The following is a 15,363-nucleotide window of genomic DNA, read 5'->3' as shown; positions in this document are numbered from 1 at the left end:
CCAGCTCCATTCTTGCCCCATTGAAGTCTGCTCTGTGGTCAATCCAGAGTAAGAATAATCAACTGCCAACGTCACTTCCCCCCATCATCCTAAACCTTATGCTATAATGATCACTGTCCCCTAAATATTCCCCCACTTTCACTTGTCAGGAGGGACTAGGTCTGTGATTGACAGAAGGGGAGTGTCTATTTATGATTGACATGAGGTGCAGGGCCTGTGATTGACAGAAGAGGGCGTGTCTACTTGACCTGCTGAGTTTTTCCAGGTAATTCTGTTTTTGTTTTGGATTTCCAGCATCCGCAGTAGCTTTTTGTTTTTATCACTGATTTCTTCTCCGCCGATGCTGCCAGACCTGCTGAGTTTTTCCAGGTAATTCTGTTTTTGTCGTGTCTACTTGTGATTGGCAGGGGCGGAGCCTGTGATTGACAGAATGGGCGTGTCTATCTGTGGTTGACAGGGGAGGCGGGGTCCGTGATCGTCAGAAAGGGGTTGTCTATTTGTGATTGACAGCTTCAATGGTTGCTGTGGTTACGGAACATTGAGGCCTGGTTCCTGCCGCGATCCCGGGCTGTGGGTGAGCTGAACGTGCTGAAGGCGACAACCTGGTGAAGGGATGGAGTCTCGAGCCTTCAAAAACCCTTTCCCGGACTACGAAGGACCGGCTTCCACTGAGCGGCTTTTTGATTCAGGCGGGAATGTAAGTGCGAGAGCCTGAGGGGTAGGGAGACCCGGAATAGGAGCGACTAGCGGGAGGGGTGACACTACCTGGCCCCGGAATCGAGGGCGGGGGTGGGATAAACTGTCTCCAGAGTGAGGGGAGGACACTAAGTTGTCCCGGAGGGTGGGTGCTGGAGTGGGGGAGGGGGTGTGGTATTAACTGTCCGGGGGTGGGGGGCGTTGGTGGTATTAACTGTCCGGGGGTGGGGCGTGGGGGTGTGTGGTATTAACTGTCCGGGGGTGGGGCGTGGGGGTGTGTGGTATTAACTGTCCGGGGGTGGGGCGTGGGGGTGTGTGGTATTAACTGTCCGGGGGTGGGGCGTGGGGGGGTGTGGTATTAACTGTCCGGGGGTGGGGCGTGGGGGTGTGTGGTATTAACTGTCCGGGGGTGGGGCGTGGGGGTGTGTGGTATTAACTGTCCGGGGGTGGGGCGTGGGGGGGTGTGGTATTAACTGTCCGGGGGTGGGGGGGTGTGGTATTAACTGTCCGAGGTGGGGGGGTGTGGTATTAACTGTCCGGGGTGGGGGGGTGTGGTATTAACTGTCCGGGGGTGGGGGGGTGTGGTATTAACTGTCCGGGGGTGGGGCGTGGGGGGGTGTGGTATTAACTGTCCGGGGGTGGGGGTGTATGGTATTAACTGTCCGGGGGTGGGGCGTGGGGGGGTGTGGTATTAACTGTCCGGGGTGGGGGTGTGTGGTATTAACTGTCCGGGGGTGGGGGGGTGTGGTATTAACTGTCCGGGGGTGGGGGGCTGTGGTATTAACTGTCCGGGGGTGGGGGGGCTGTGGTATTAACTGTCCGGGGGTGGGGGGGTGTGGTATTAACTGTCCGGGGGTGGGGGGGTGTGGTATTAACTGTCTGGGGTGGGGGTGTGTGGTATTAACTGTCCGGGGCGGGGGATATTAATCATCTGGGTGTGGGGTCGTGTCAGGCCTTTTCTCTCAAACCATGTGGGCTCAGGGCTCTGGGAGAAGGTAAAGGGATGTGGAAGGGGACGGCAGCCTTACTCCCTGGTCCCAAATCCCCTTTTCAACTTTTGGGAGCTGAGGGATCTTCAGAACACCACCACCAGGTTTCATGAGTTTTTGTATCTGCTAGGCTACCTCATTCCTAGGAGTCCCTCTAACTGTGATGCCTGCTTGGTTCTCTGCCAGCTTTGCATGCTCCAATTTAGATGTTCCTCCCTCTAAATTGTAATTCATGTTCTATGCATCTGCAAGATCCATTTCTTTATCAGAACAGGCATGGCCTGAAACCTCCAGTTTTCTATTTCCCTTCCAGAAAGTCCTGCAGTTTCTTTCTTTCTAACATCAGCTTCTCCTAATTTCTGAATGCCCAGGATTAGTCATTAAAACTAATGCCTTTATCTTACCACTTTTGAACACTAACCCCTTACTCTTAATCACCACAAAGGACTTCTGTTCCATCCTCCTGTGATTGTTTCTTGCCCTAACTCATAATGGCTTCTTATTTAAGAAATGACCAGACTTCGTTGAGAATATTCACAGATCTTCCCCTTTAAGCCATTGTTCCTAAAAGAATATTCATCTCCCAAACTGATGCCTGGAAAACACTCCCTCAAACTAACTTCCTCAAACCAACTCCAACTCTAAAACTATCATGTCAGCCCAGCAAATATTAGGAAACACTTCCTCGCGCCAAAAGCGACCTAACAAATTTTGAGAAAAAAAATGGTAACTCACTGGCAGATGAAGGGGTTGTCATTGATGAAGCAGCTAATGATAGTTAGGCCTAGGGAACTCCGCAGCAATGTCCTTGGCTTCGAAGAACCATTTTTCATTGTCAGATAATCCAGGCACTGGATTTTCCCTCTGAACTCCAATTTTACTGGGCCTCTTTGGCGTTACAGTGGGTTGAATGCTGCCTTGGATGTCAGGGACAGTCGCTTTCAACTCTGGAATTCAGCTTCTGTGTCCATGTTTGAACTAAGTCTGTCAGGTCTGAAGTTAAATGGACCAGGCAGAGATCAAACCAAGCAAGTACCCTTGAGTAACATTGTTTATAACTCCTTCCATTACTGAATTTATCATTGGAAGTAGATTAGATTTGCTAGTTTGTGGACAGAACATACCTGGGCAGTTTTCCATATCGGTGGGTAGATGTGACTGTTGAAGGTGCACTGGAATAGTTTTAGTAGAGGAGATAGTTATGGAACACACCAGAATTTTGTCTGGGCTCATAGCCTCTGCACTCAACCATTTCTTGTTATCATTTGGAGTGGATCTGATATTGCTGAGTACTGACATCTATGATAGTTAGGACCTAGGGAGGAAGCCAAAGGGGATCAATTACTTGGCACTTAAGGCTGAAGAGGTTGCAGATACTTCTGTCTTTTCTTGCTCTCCTGTACTGGCCTCCACCAACGTTTACATTGGGAATGTTCATGGCACGTCTGTTTAGTTGCTTTATTGTCCAGCACAGTTCACAACTGGGGGTGGCAGGCTTGGAGATCTTTGACCCGGTCCAATGATTATGGAACTATTTAACTCAGTCTATAACATACTGTTCTTCTGTATAGCATGCATGTAGTTTCACCAGGTTGGCATCTTATTTTCAAGTAAGCCTGGTGCTGCTTCAGGATATTCTTTACACTTAATGAACCCGGATTGTGGTGAGGGTTATATAAGGTCAGAGTTTGTGGTGGAATACAGTTCTCCTGCAGCTGATGGCCCACAGTGCCTCATGGATGCTCAACTTTGAACTGCTGCATCTGTTTCGAATCTATCCCATTCAGCATGGCGAAAGTACTGTATGACAGGGTGGAGCTTGTCCTTGGTGTGAAAATAGTGCTTGCTCTCAATGAGGACTGTGTGTTGCTCACTCCTACCAGTACTGTCATGGACAGACTGATCTGCAACAGATAAATTGGTTATGACAGGGTAATATAGGTTATTCCCTCATATTGCTTCTCTCACCATCTGCTGCAAACCAAGTCTGTAATTTCCGTGGTGGTATTGGCGAGCTAGTCTTGGGGATGGATGTTGAAGATCCTCACCCAGAGTAAATTTTTTGCCTTTGCTACCCTTGGTGCTGATTCATGAACTGAGGGAGGGTGGTAGTTGTTAATCAGCAGTAGGTATCCTTGCCCAGGTTTGATTTTAAGCCAGAAGGCTTCATTCGGTCTGGAGTAAATGTTGAGGACTTCTGGGGAAAGGAATTAACTGCTTCCTGACCTTCAGTAAGTTAAGTCTGTAGTTCAGTGGCCCTACAATGATGGAACTGGTTTGAGACTGTTGTTGCACATCTTTCTGTTTATGTTCTAACAGATGAACTTCACCTCCATGCAACCTGACACTGCTTCCAAAGTACTAAAGACTTGGATAATGCTCCAGAGTCTACATGTTACTACAGTGCTCATTGTCCAATCACCTGTTTTGCAACATCATAAAATAGAATTGATTACATTGTTCAGCCTGCAGCGTCTTGTATGCTTTCATGTGCTGCAGATTTTCGTTAACCCAATTGGTCTTTGAAAAGTTATTTGTAGAACAAGAACAGTTTTGCTTATAACAAAGTTAATGTTGATTGATGGAGGGTAAAAATGGGTTGATAAGAATTGAAGTTGAAGTTAGCTTGCAGTTATTTCCCAACAAATTTTGGACTCAAGATTGCATATCCTTTAAAAAAAAAGTTAGCTACCAGTGACGTCCATGAAGCCTTCTCCAATAAACCAGCAAGAATGTCTAGTATTCTGAATGTGAGGGCTCTGGAGTATAGAGCATTGGCATGTGATCTGTGTTGGATTGTTTGTGACATGCAGGGTTGTTTTCATGTCACTTGCACCTGAAAACTTGAGGCAAAGTTGCATTTTGTAAATATTTTGAGGTAAAGTTATTCATTTCATACAAAATTAATTTCTATTCAAAATGAATACTTTGTACCCTGATACCTTCCTCAAGTGAATGTTGATTTGTGACAGCATGTGTCAGCAGTTTGTTCAACTATCGAGGACTACCATTACCGTTAAAGCCTTGAACCTTTATAGAAAATGTTCACTTAAGCTGTGAACTTGGTCTGAACAGGTTTTATGAGTGGACATGCACTAAGGGCCCAGAATGGCCTTTTTCTCATTCTAAATGATCTTAACAGTGGAAGCAGAAAAATATAACTTTCTTAATCTTTTACAGTTAACCAGTGACTACATTCAGCAACTGCAGAGCAAAATCAGTGAATTACTGCAACATATGGAAAATGGGTTGATAAAAGCTGATGAAACAGACTGCACCAGCTACACTGGATGGGCAGGTACTATTTACGCTGCAAAACTGAAAAACAGCTACTGTGCACACCCAGAAACTATCTCAAGATTAAAGTTTGTATATTTAAATTCTGAAAATTGTTTGTTTTAGGTCATTACTTCGTGATTTAAAAATGATAAAAGTTGGACGTGTTCTGATTGAAAAGAAAACTTTAAGGTGACCCATTTGAACTTTCTAAATGGTAAAAATTGGTCTAAATAAATTATTCGTACACCTGAAGGATTCACAAACTGGGGTTTGTGAATTTTAAACATGTAAAATAATTAGGAATTCAGGCAGAACCAAAATGCAAAACATATTAGGCAGCTGGCTTACATGCTCGAGAAGTGCTGGTTATGTTTCTAACTAAAAGCAGGTTAAAGCATAGAATTTGAGAAAACGACTAAAGCAGAGATTTGGCTATGCACTGATGGCCCCACACTGTGAAGTCTGTCAATTCTCACCTGTGAAGAACGAATATTTGCATAACATGAAAGTGCCTGTGGAATTCTACCCCAACGAAAAGGATAAAATATGGGGAAAGAAATGTAGGGTGGTTGCTGATTGACTGACTGCTCAGCTAGAGTGCACAGGAAACAGTTAGATGTCAGTGCACGTCACCAGAATGTTGTGTGCAGAATTCAACTTGATAGTGGAAACTTTCCAGAATTGATTTTCAGAAGCAATACGTTCATTTAGGAACACAGAAATTTTGTTTGACTTAGTTGCTGTTTGCATAGATGTTTCACAGGAGTTGCTGATTATGAGATTTTTAGTTATTATTGATTGCTCCTACTGGTACTTTTCCATATAAACACAATTACATTGGTAAGGATGGCTTCGAGATTTGGCTAGGCTTGAGGGAACACGTTGGAAGATAGTGCAGCCTGGTCTAATGTTGATAACTGTTTTTGGCATTTTTATTTATGAAAAATTTCAGATAATCTCAAAGCTTGTGGCAGAATGGCAGATGATTTGTCCTTATTGCATAATCTGCATTTTTGATAACCTTGGAATTTGTTTGTGATGACATTAATTAATAGCCATTGACTAAACTGGTTACATACTAGATTTATAGCTTTCAAGAGATGACTTTGAGTATCCAGATTGTTAAAATGATTTACAGTACTAATTTAATTCCAGTTTTCTAGATTAGCATTTGTTTGTTACCAGCAGAACAGATTGGGTTCAATGCACAAGCAGAAACACTAAAGGATTTAACTTAGCTAGTGTTTTATTCACTCACTATTCCAAACCTATTATTACAGAACATAATGGTAATGGACATGAAAACTCTAAATTATAGCTTATAATAAAAGCATAAAGCATCTATTAAAGTAGATGGAATGCAGAATGCAACAAACACTATTATTCTATGGATACAATTCTTCATTTTAGCTTCTAAGTGCATTTGTTTGATTATTAGCTCCCAACACGTCACGTCAGTCCCTCATCCCTGCTATCATACTTGTGAATCTCTAGTTCACCCTCTCCAAGGCCTTGACATCCTTCCAAAGTGTGATGTCCAAAATTGGACACAATACTTCAGCTGAGATTTTACTTATAGAGGTATATCATAACCACCTTGATTTTGTCCTATATATATATATAATTTTATATATATAACGCCAAGGACCCCATATTCTTTTTCTGGATGTTTTATCGACTTGTCCTGCCACCGTTAAAGAATTGTGTACCTAAGCCCCCACGTCTCTCTGTTCCTCTACCTTCATTGGAATTGTCCTAGTTAGTTTATATTTCCCCCCTTTCATTCAAAATGAATCATGTCACACTTCCCCACATGAAATTTAATCTGCAATTTCTCTGCCTATTTCATCAGTCTATGTCCTGATGTCTGTACTATCCTCCTCCATTGTAAACCATATTTGCTTCTCATGTCATTTGCAAACTTTGAAATGATATGCCCTATAAACAAGTATACCTGGTCATTCAGCAACTTTAGCCTATGTTCCCTAGTTCTAAAGTTAGTTGAATTCTCAAGCAAAACTAGATTCAATAGGATTCAATAGTTTTAATCTTGAATAATATTTCACTGAACCTTCTCTATGTTTTATGGTTACTTAAACAACTAAGGTCAATCAGGTTGTTTATAAAGTGTCACCTTTGTAAAAAAGTATGCATTTTTCTTGCTATATTTTTCCCCATCTCCTCACCAGGAGGTGCTGACTTTTGTTGGAGTACAGTTCCATGGATGTTGGTCATTCTCCAGCAACTTGTTTTAGTAGCCAATTAGTGATTTAGAGTGATGGGCAGCAGGTTCTGACCTCAGTTTGCAAACTTCTGCTTTCTAGCCAGGATCAGGAATAGACCCCATGACTGATTTATTTCCCCCTCCATTGCTGAGGAAGTCACAGTTCTGAGCCATAGAAAGCAGGAACTTGCTTTGATATAGCATTTTTCATGACATCAGGGTATGCCAAAGCATTTTACATCAAAGTAAATATTTTGAAGTATGGTTACTTATAATTGTGGCATGTGGCATTGTGACATGGCACACAGTTTGAGGAGGAGGAAAGGTCTCAGAAATAGCAATGAGATAATTGATCATATAATCTGATATTAATCTTGCTGTTTGAGAAATTAATGTTGACCAGAACCAAGGGAGTCCCTTGTTCTTCAAATAATATCACAGTTTGTTTTACGTCCACCTGAGAAGGCAGATGGGGCTTCAACTTAACATCTCATCATCTGAAAGACAGCACTCCCTCGTATGCCACTGGGACTGTTAATCTAGATTATGTTTTTAAGTACTTAGAGTAAGACTTGAATCCATGACCTTCTGACTCAGAGGCAAGAGTGCTACCAACTAAAGTTGTCTTTTGTAAATCTATTGTGCATAACAGCTGCTACTTAGCTATTAAGGAATAGTTTTCAATGGTAAGTAAAGCTAGTGTGCCCAGCTGTAGTGTCAGCATTTTGTGATGTTGTGGTTTGACTGCTCATGGTGCAAGTACATTATCATTTAATACAAATAACAGCAATTGAATGAGTTTCTAAATTGCAAACTTCCAGTTTCCTTAGGCTAGCAATACATAACTTTTTCTTTATGGTGTGGCATTAAGGTTATAATAATTTAAAATACAAAAATGTCAGCCATGGTTCAGTTGGCCACCCCTGAGTCACAAGGTTCCAAGTTCAAGTTCCACTCCAGTTTTTGTGCACAAAATCAAGGCTAACACTACAGTGCAATACAGATGGTGTGCTGCAATGTCAAATGATTGCCCCCTCAGATTGATGTGAAAGATCCCACGAAGAAGAGCAAGGCTAATATTTGTTCCTTAAACATCACCACAATAAAAAAATCTGGTCATTATCACATTGCCGTTTGTGGGAGCTTGTTGTATGCAAATTGGCTGTCACATTTTTTATGGTACAACCGTGATTACACTTCAAGAAGTGCTTCATTGGTTGTAAAGCACTTCGAGACATCTGGTGATCATGAAAGACACGTTATAACTGCTCGTTTTTTTAATGGTAGTCGCAAGATGGCTCAAAGTTTATTTAGCGAGTAGCTGAGTCATAAAGACAAGGAAGGAGAAAACCAGCTCCAAATATTTTCAGTCAGTCTAGATTGATGTTGGGTCCAAGCTGCAGGAGGTTTGTAGTTTGATGTATTTTTGTGTATCAAACAAGGAAACAAGCAAATGGTCTTGTGGGTGGCCCAGGGAGCCTGATTATACCCAAACAAGATCTCTTGCCTGTGGCTTAATAAGGGTAAATGCAAATAGCATATTATTTCTTTATAAAAGAAAGGTTCCTTACTCTTAGCTTTTACCTCTTCATTTTAAGGTGGAAATGTCTCGGGTCTGTAACAATGCTTTTGTATTCCTTCAGGGATTGCTTTACTGTATCTGCATCTACACAATATTTATGGAGATCAGTCCTTCCTGCAGAAAGCTCTACAGTATGTAAATAAAAGTCTGAAATGTCTTACTGGGCGAGTAGTGACTTTCCTCTGTGGTGATGCAGGCCCGCTGGCTGTAGCTGCAGTTGTGCACCATAAGTTGCGACAAACTCAAGAATCGGATAGTTATATCAATCAGTAAGTAACTTGATCTAACTACATTTGTATTTTTGTCTTTTTTTACCCTACCTCCTACAGCCTACCAAGATGCCTGTGCTGCTGTGGGCCCTATGGGTCCTGTCTTCCACACTCTGTAAACTTGAACTCATCCCAAACTCCACTGTCTGGATCCTAATTCACAGCAAATCCCATTCACCATCATCTCAGTGTTCAGCTAGGCTCCTGGTCCAGCAATACCTTTTTTTAAATTCTCATCCTTGTTTTCAAATCTATCCAAGGCCTTGACCTCTCCTGATCTCCTCCAGATCTACAACCAAGATTTCTGTGCTCCTCCAGTTCTGACCCCTTGCATATCCCTCGTTTTCACCACTCCACTGTAGGACAGCTGTGCCTTCAGCTGCCTAGGCCCTAAGCTCTGGAACACTGTCCCTATATCTCTCTACCCTCCTTGAAGGTGCTCTTTAAAACCTACCTTTTTGACCAAGCTTTTGGTAACATGTTCTAATATCTCCTTATGTAACTCAATGCCAAATTTTGTTTGATTAGCCTCCTGTGAGGCCTTGGGGCCCAGTAGGTAGCGACCCTGCCCCTGAATCAGAAGCCCTGGGTTCAAGACCCACTCCAAGACTTGATGATCAAGGAAGGTGCGTTCATAATGCAGCCAAACATTATCAACTTGTTAGCCCTTCCAACACATGCAAATGACAGGCAGTATGAGCCAAAGAAATTCCTGGTCAACTGCATGTTAGAAAGAAATTGGATCCCCTATCATCAGCATCCATAGCTCCAGACTATGACATATATGTAAAAGTGCATGTTGCCACAACAACTCAGACTCCTTGTGGTTGGCTTAGTTGGCTGGATGGCCAGTATGAATCAAATTGGTGTCAACAGCACAGGATTTGAGCCTTGTTCCAACTATGGTGGGTTTGGGACTTGCCTTCTTGATGTACCTGTGGTGGAGGTCGTGGCACTGTGGGTCAGACCTGCCTTCAGGCAGAAACTCAAGAAGACATTATACATTACTGCATTATAGTTGTGATATAAATACAAGTTGTTGTTTCTCCATTGGAAGGGAAAATTTATTTTAGATGTACCTCTTCTTTGGAACCTTGCCGTTATAGACAGGACAAATAGGTGACTTGCTCCCAAACATTCTCCAATGTCGCTTCATAAACCACCCTCTAGGCAAGGTATGTGCTTGGACTGGTTGCTATTGAGAACTTTCCTTAGGATGGGAAAAAGCTATGGGGGTATTAATAGGTAAAGTTCTCATCATTTTGTAATACTTTGTCATCAAGACGACTTCTTAATGTTGTATATTGCATATTATCCAACATTTGCCTCTTCCAAAATATATTTTGTAAATTGCTTTTGATGAATTTAAGGCTGGAATTAAAAAAAATGAGGTTCTTATTTGATTTTAATCTATTCACATGTTGACAGTTCAGTTATAACTATTGCATAGTTGTATATTCTTTGGTTAATCTTTCATAGCAGTGGTGCAATGTGAATTGTTCAAAGCTTTCTAATTTAATAAAGCGTCATAGCTGACTTTAGTTTCTGAGAAACATCAATTCGACGTCATTAACTTCGGTCTTCTACACACTACCTGCTCGGTCATTGCACTTTTGTCCATTTGAAATTTGGAACAACTCAATCATTAGCACTATTAAAGGAGAGAGTAAGGGATTCTTTTCAGTCTGAAGTACTTCCTTCCAACTTCCCCCACCCCATCAATATATAATGCTGACCAATAAATAAAAATCTCCCTTGTTAGTTTCTGTTTACTCTTCTCTGGAGCCCAGTAGCGGGTTTCTCTGAACTTGGAAAGTTTATTATACAGATTGAACAGAAGCTCAAATTTGATTCCCAGTGTTTGCTGAGTTTGTGGATTTCAGCTGGAGCAGCAAATGGGACACTTCAGCTGGCCCCAAAACCCATAAGGATATTAGGCAAGGATCCCACTCTTAATCACCGTTCAGCAGGGGGAAGACATTTTATTCCCATGTTTTCAAACTTCTAATAAAGCAGCATGATTTTACTTTCCTCCTCTCAGAAAATTGTACGTTCTTCTGATCTGTTTATTTGAATAATACAATGGTTCAATGAGCAACAATTTGAAAAAGAAGTGTAAAATACGTATTTAAGAAAGGTGCCACACTTACTAAGCTGCAAGAGGAGGAAGTTTAATTTTGATTTGGTGTTTTCTAAGGTCCAAAACCCTGTTTTTAAATTCTAATTTGAAAATGTTTGTTTTTGAAATGGATTTCTTACAGGCTTCTCCGATTACATCAGTCTGTAGTGAAGCTGAATTCAAGATTGCCAGATGAGATGCTCTATGGTCGGATGGGCTACCTATATGCATTATTATTTGTTAATGACCAGTTTGGCAATGAGAAAATACCATTGCAGTATATGAAACAGGTAGTATCTCTCTCTCTCTTCTCTTTTTGATTTAAATGGTTATTCTGTAATATTTTAATTATTTTCTCAACATGCTTTCTAAAAATGGAATCCTTGTAAACTTATTGTGTAAGGTACAAATCGCTTTCAATATATAACATCTATTAATAAATTTAAAAACTGAGCTGTTATGTCAGATGTTCTCCATATTGTTCAACTTGTGAATCGTGCCCCTCCCCCCCGCCCCCGTTGCCTTGATGAAGTGCTGGTCACCTTCAGGCAAAGCATTCCTAAATAGGTGCTCTACAAAGTAATGGATTGTCAAGGAAATAATGTCATGTTTGGAAATAGATAGAAGTTACAGAACATGACTAGAATTATTTCCTTGGCCATCTATTACTTTGTAGAACACCTATTGGGTATGCTTACCAGCATTGCAACGTTGGGGTCTTGAAAATCCATTTGTATGTACAATCACTGAAGGTTTGTTGATAGACACCAGGATGAAGAGTTTCTCATCCACTGGCCCCAGGTATTTAAAGACATCTTTTATACTCTGCCAAATATGGATTTCTGCAAAAAAACCTAATTCAGATTTTTTTCTTTATTCCTTCTCTTCTGAACCTAACAATCTTCTGCTTTTTCCCTTTGGAGATTATTCTTCATGAACAATGAATGTTGAGTGACCTTCTTCTGTTCCTATTTCTTATGATCTTATGATATTTAATTGTGGGATATATCACATCCATGGTCAATAATTTAAACACCCAGCATCCATCTTCCAGCAAGAGTCAATAAATTACGCTAAACTGTTAGTCACCCAGCTTGGCCTCTACATCGGCTGTTTGGAACAAGGCTGTAATGAGGTCTCGAGTCAAGCGGCCCTAACCGAACCCAAAGTGAGCATCAGTCAGCAGGTTATTGTTGAATAAGCACCATTTGATAGCACTGCCGATGACTGCTTCCACTCTGCTGATGATTGAGAGCGGACTGATGGGGCTGCAATTGGCTGAATTGAATTTGTCCTGCTTTTTGCGGGCAGGACATACTTGGGCAATTTTCCCAATTGTTGGGTAGGTACCTGTGTTGTAGATATACTGGATAAGCTTGGCTAGAGGCGCGGCTAGTTTTGGAACACAAGCCTTCAGTACTGCAGCTGGGATGTTGCCAGGGCCCATAGCCTTTGCCCTACCCAGTGCCTTCAGCCATTCTTGATGTCACATGGAGTGAATCGAATTGGCTGAAAAGTATCATCAGTGATGCTGGGGACCTCAGGAGGAGGCCGAGATAGATCAACCTTCTCAACATTTCTGGCTGAAGATAGTTATATATGCTTTAGCCTTTTCTTTTGTACTGACATACTGGGTTCTGCCATCATTGTGAATGGAAATGTTTGAGGAGCAGCCTCCTCCGGTTAGTTGTTTAATTGCCCACCACCATTCACGACTGGATGTTGCAAGACAGCAGAGCTTTGATCTGATCCACTAGTTGTGGGATCACTTAGACCTGTCTATAGCATCCTGTGCTGTAGCTTCTCCAGGTCAACATCTCATTTTTAGGTATGCCTGCTGCTGCTTCTGGCATGCTCTTGTACGCTCCATGTTGAACCAGGGTTGGTCCCTTGGTTTTATGGTAATGGTAGAGTGAGGGATATGCCGGGCCATGAGGTTGTTAAAAGCAAAATACTGCGGATGCTGGAAATCTGAAATAACAGAAAATTCTGGAAAAACTCAGCAGGTCTGACAGCATCTGTGGAGAGAGAAACAGAGTTAATGTTTCGAGTCCCTATAACTCTTCAGAATTATAGATTGTGGTTGACTGCAGTTCTGTTGCTGCTGATGTCCCATACTGCCTCATGGATGCTCAGTTTTTAATTGCTAGGTTTGATCTGTATCTACCCTATTTAGCACAGTGGCAGTGCCACACAAATTGATGGAGCATGTCCTCAGTATGAAGAAGGGACTTTGCTCCACAAAGACTGTGGTGTTCGCTCTCACCAATGCTGCCCTGGACAAATGCATCTGCGACAGGTGAGAGTGAGGTCAAGTAAGGTTTCTTCCTTTGTTGGGTGTTCTCAACACCTACCCAGAGTATCAGATACCTTCTTCAGAACTCAGCCTATACGCACAGTCATAGTGCTACCAAGGCACTCTTGGTGATGGTCATTTTACAGCATAGAAGAGGCCATTGGACGGAACAGTCCAGTCAGTCCCACTCTTCCCCCAGACCCCCATAGCCCTGCAGGTTAATTTCCTTCAATTTCCTTTTGAAATCATTGTTTCCACTTCCACCACCCACATGGGCAGCAGATTTCAGGTCATTAACACTCGTGTAATAAAGTTCTTCCTCACATTCCCTTGTATCTCTTGCCCAAAACCTTTGATCGATGTCCCCTAGTCCTTGTACTGTCGGCTAATGGGAAAATTTTTCCTTGTTTACCTTGTCCAAACCTGTCATCATCTTGTACGTTTCTATCAAATCTCTCCTCAATATTCTTTGCTCTAAGGAGAATGACCCCAGCTTTTCCAACCTAACCTTGAACCAAAACCCCCCATCCCTGGAACTATTCTGGTAAATCTCTTCTGCACCCTCTCAAGGACCCACACATCCTAAAGTGTGGTGACCAGATATGGATGCAGTACTCGGGCTGGGGCCTAACCAGAGCTTTCTAAAGACTCAGCATAACTTCCCTGCTTTTGTACTCAATGCCTCTATTTATGAAGCCCAAGATCCTTTACGCTCTGCTAACCACCCTCTCTACATGTCCTGCCGCCTTCAAAGATCGATGCACGTGCATCCCCAGGTCCCTCAGTTCCTGCACACTCTTTAGATACTATGCCATTAAGTCAATATTGCTTCTCCCTATCCCTTCTAGATATTGAAGTCCCCATCCAGAGTACATTCTGTGCCTTGCTACCCTCACTCCTTCCTTTTTTCTCTTTTTGGCTGGCGCAGACACGATGGGCTGAATGGCTTCTTTCTGCACCACAACTTTTCTCTGGTTCTTCCAAGTTATGTTCATCATGAGGGATGAGAAGTGCTGATTCATCAGCTGAGGGAAGGAAGTAGATGGTAAACAGCAGCAGATTTCCTTGCCCATGTTTTATCTAATGCCAGGAGTCAAATTGAGAACTCTCAGGGTCACTCTTTCTCAACTGTACACCACTCTGCCATCAACTATGCTGGATCTGTGTTCAAAGTGGCACAGGACATACCCAGGCATGGTGGCGAAGGAGTCTGGGGCATTAGCTGTGTTGTATGACCCAGTGAATATGACTATGTCAGGCTGTTGCTTCACTAGCCTGTGGGACAGCTCTCCCAATTTTGGGACAATTACCCAGATTTTAGTGAAGAGGACTTTGCGGTGTCTAAGGACTGAGCAGCATGTATCTTTGTTGTTTCTGGTGCCTAGGCGATGTTGGGTCGTCCATCTGGTTTCATCATTTAACTTTTCTGAGTGGCAGACTTGCAGAGAGCAATTATAAGTCAACCACATTGCAGCCCTAATACCTTCTGAGAATATTGTTCCTTCAGTTCTGGCCTCTTGTATATTATTAAAGAGAACAAGAAGAACAGAGAACGAAGAAAAGTACAGCACAGGATCAGGCCCTTCGGCCCTCCAAGCCTGCGCCGATCATATTGCCTATCAAACTAAAACATTTTGCACTTCCGGGGTCCGTATCCCTCTATTCCCATCCTATTCATGTATCTGCCAAGCTGCCTCTTAAACACCTCTATCGTACCTGCTTCCACCACCTCCTCTGACAGCGAATTCCAGACACTCACCAACCTCTGCGTAAAAAACTTGCCCTGCACATCTCCTCTAAAGTTTTCTCTCACCTTAAATCTATGTCCCCTAGTAATTAACTCTTCCACCCTAGGAAAAAGCTTCTGACTATCTACTCTGTCCATGCCACTCATAATTTTGTAAACTTC

General features: G+C 42.5%; 1 protein-coding gene across 3 annotated transcripts in view; it reads left to right on the top strand.

Moving 5' to 3' along the window:
* The first annotated feature begins 487 nt into the window (after window positions 1-487).
* The window catches only part of lancl1 (LanC antibiotic synthetase component C-like 1 (bacterial)), a 42,659-nt gene continuing 27,783 nt past the window's right edge, over window positions 488-15,363 (top strand). The window contains exons 1-4 of one of the 3 annotated variants that reach the window (XM_078551654.1): window positions 488-697; window positions 4,866-4,983; window positions 8,832-9,039; window positions 11,301-11,448. In XM_078551654.1, the coding sequence (XP_078407780.1) occupies window positions 614-697; window positions 4,866-4,983; window positions 8,832-9,039; window positions 11,301-11,448 (558 nt within the window). In that variant the 5' untranslated portion in view covers window positions 488-613. The remainder of the gene's footprint in view (window positions 698-4,865; window positions 4,984-8,831; window positions 9,040-11,300; window positions 11,449-15,363) is intronic. The other 2 variants (XM_078551652.1, XM_078551653.1) reach the window with 2 other exon arrangements.

This window comes from Cetorhinus maximus, chromosome 11, assembly GCF_964194155.1.
Source record: "Cetorhinus maximus chromosome 11, sCetMax3.hap1.1, whole genome shotgun sequence".
NCBI classification, from domain to species: domain Eukaryota; kingdom Metazoa; phylum Chordata; class Chondrichthyes; order Lamniformes; family Cetorhinidae; genus Cetorhinus; species Cetorhinus maximus.
Note: the sequence above shows the minus strand (reverse complement) of the source record. Positions and strands in the feature narration are given on the sequence as shown.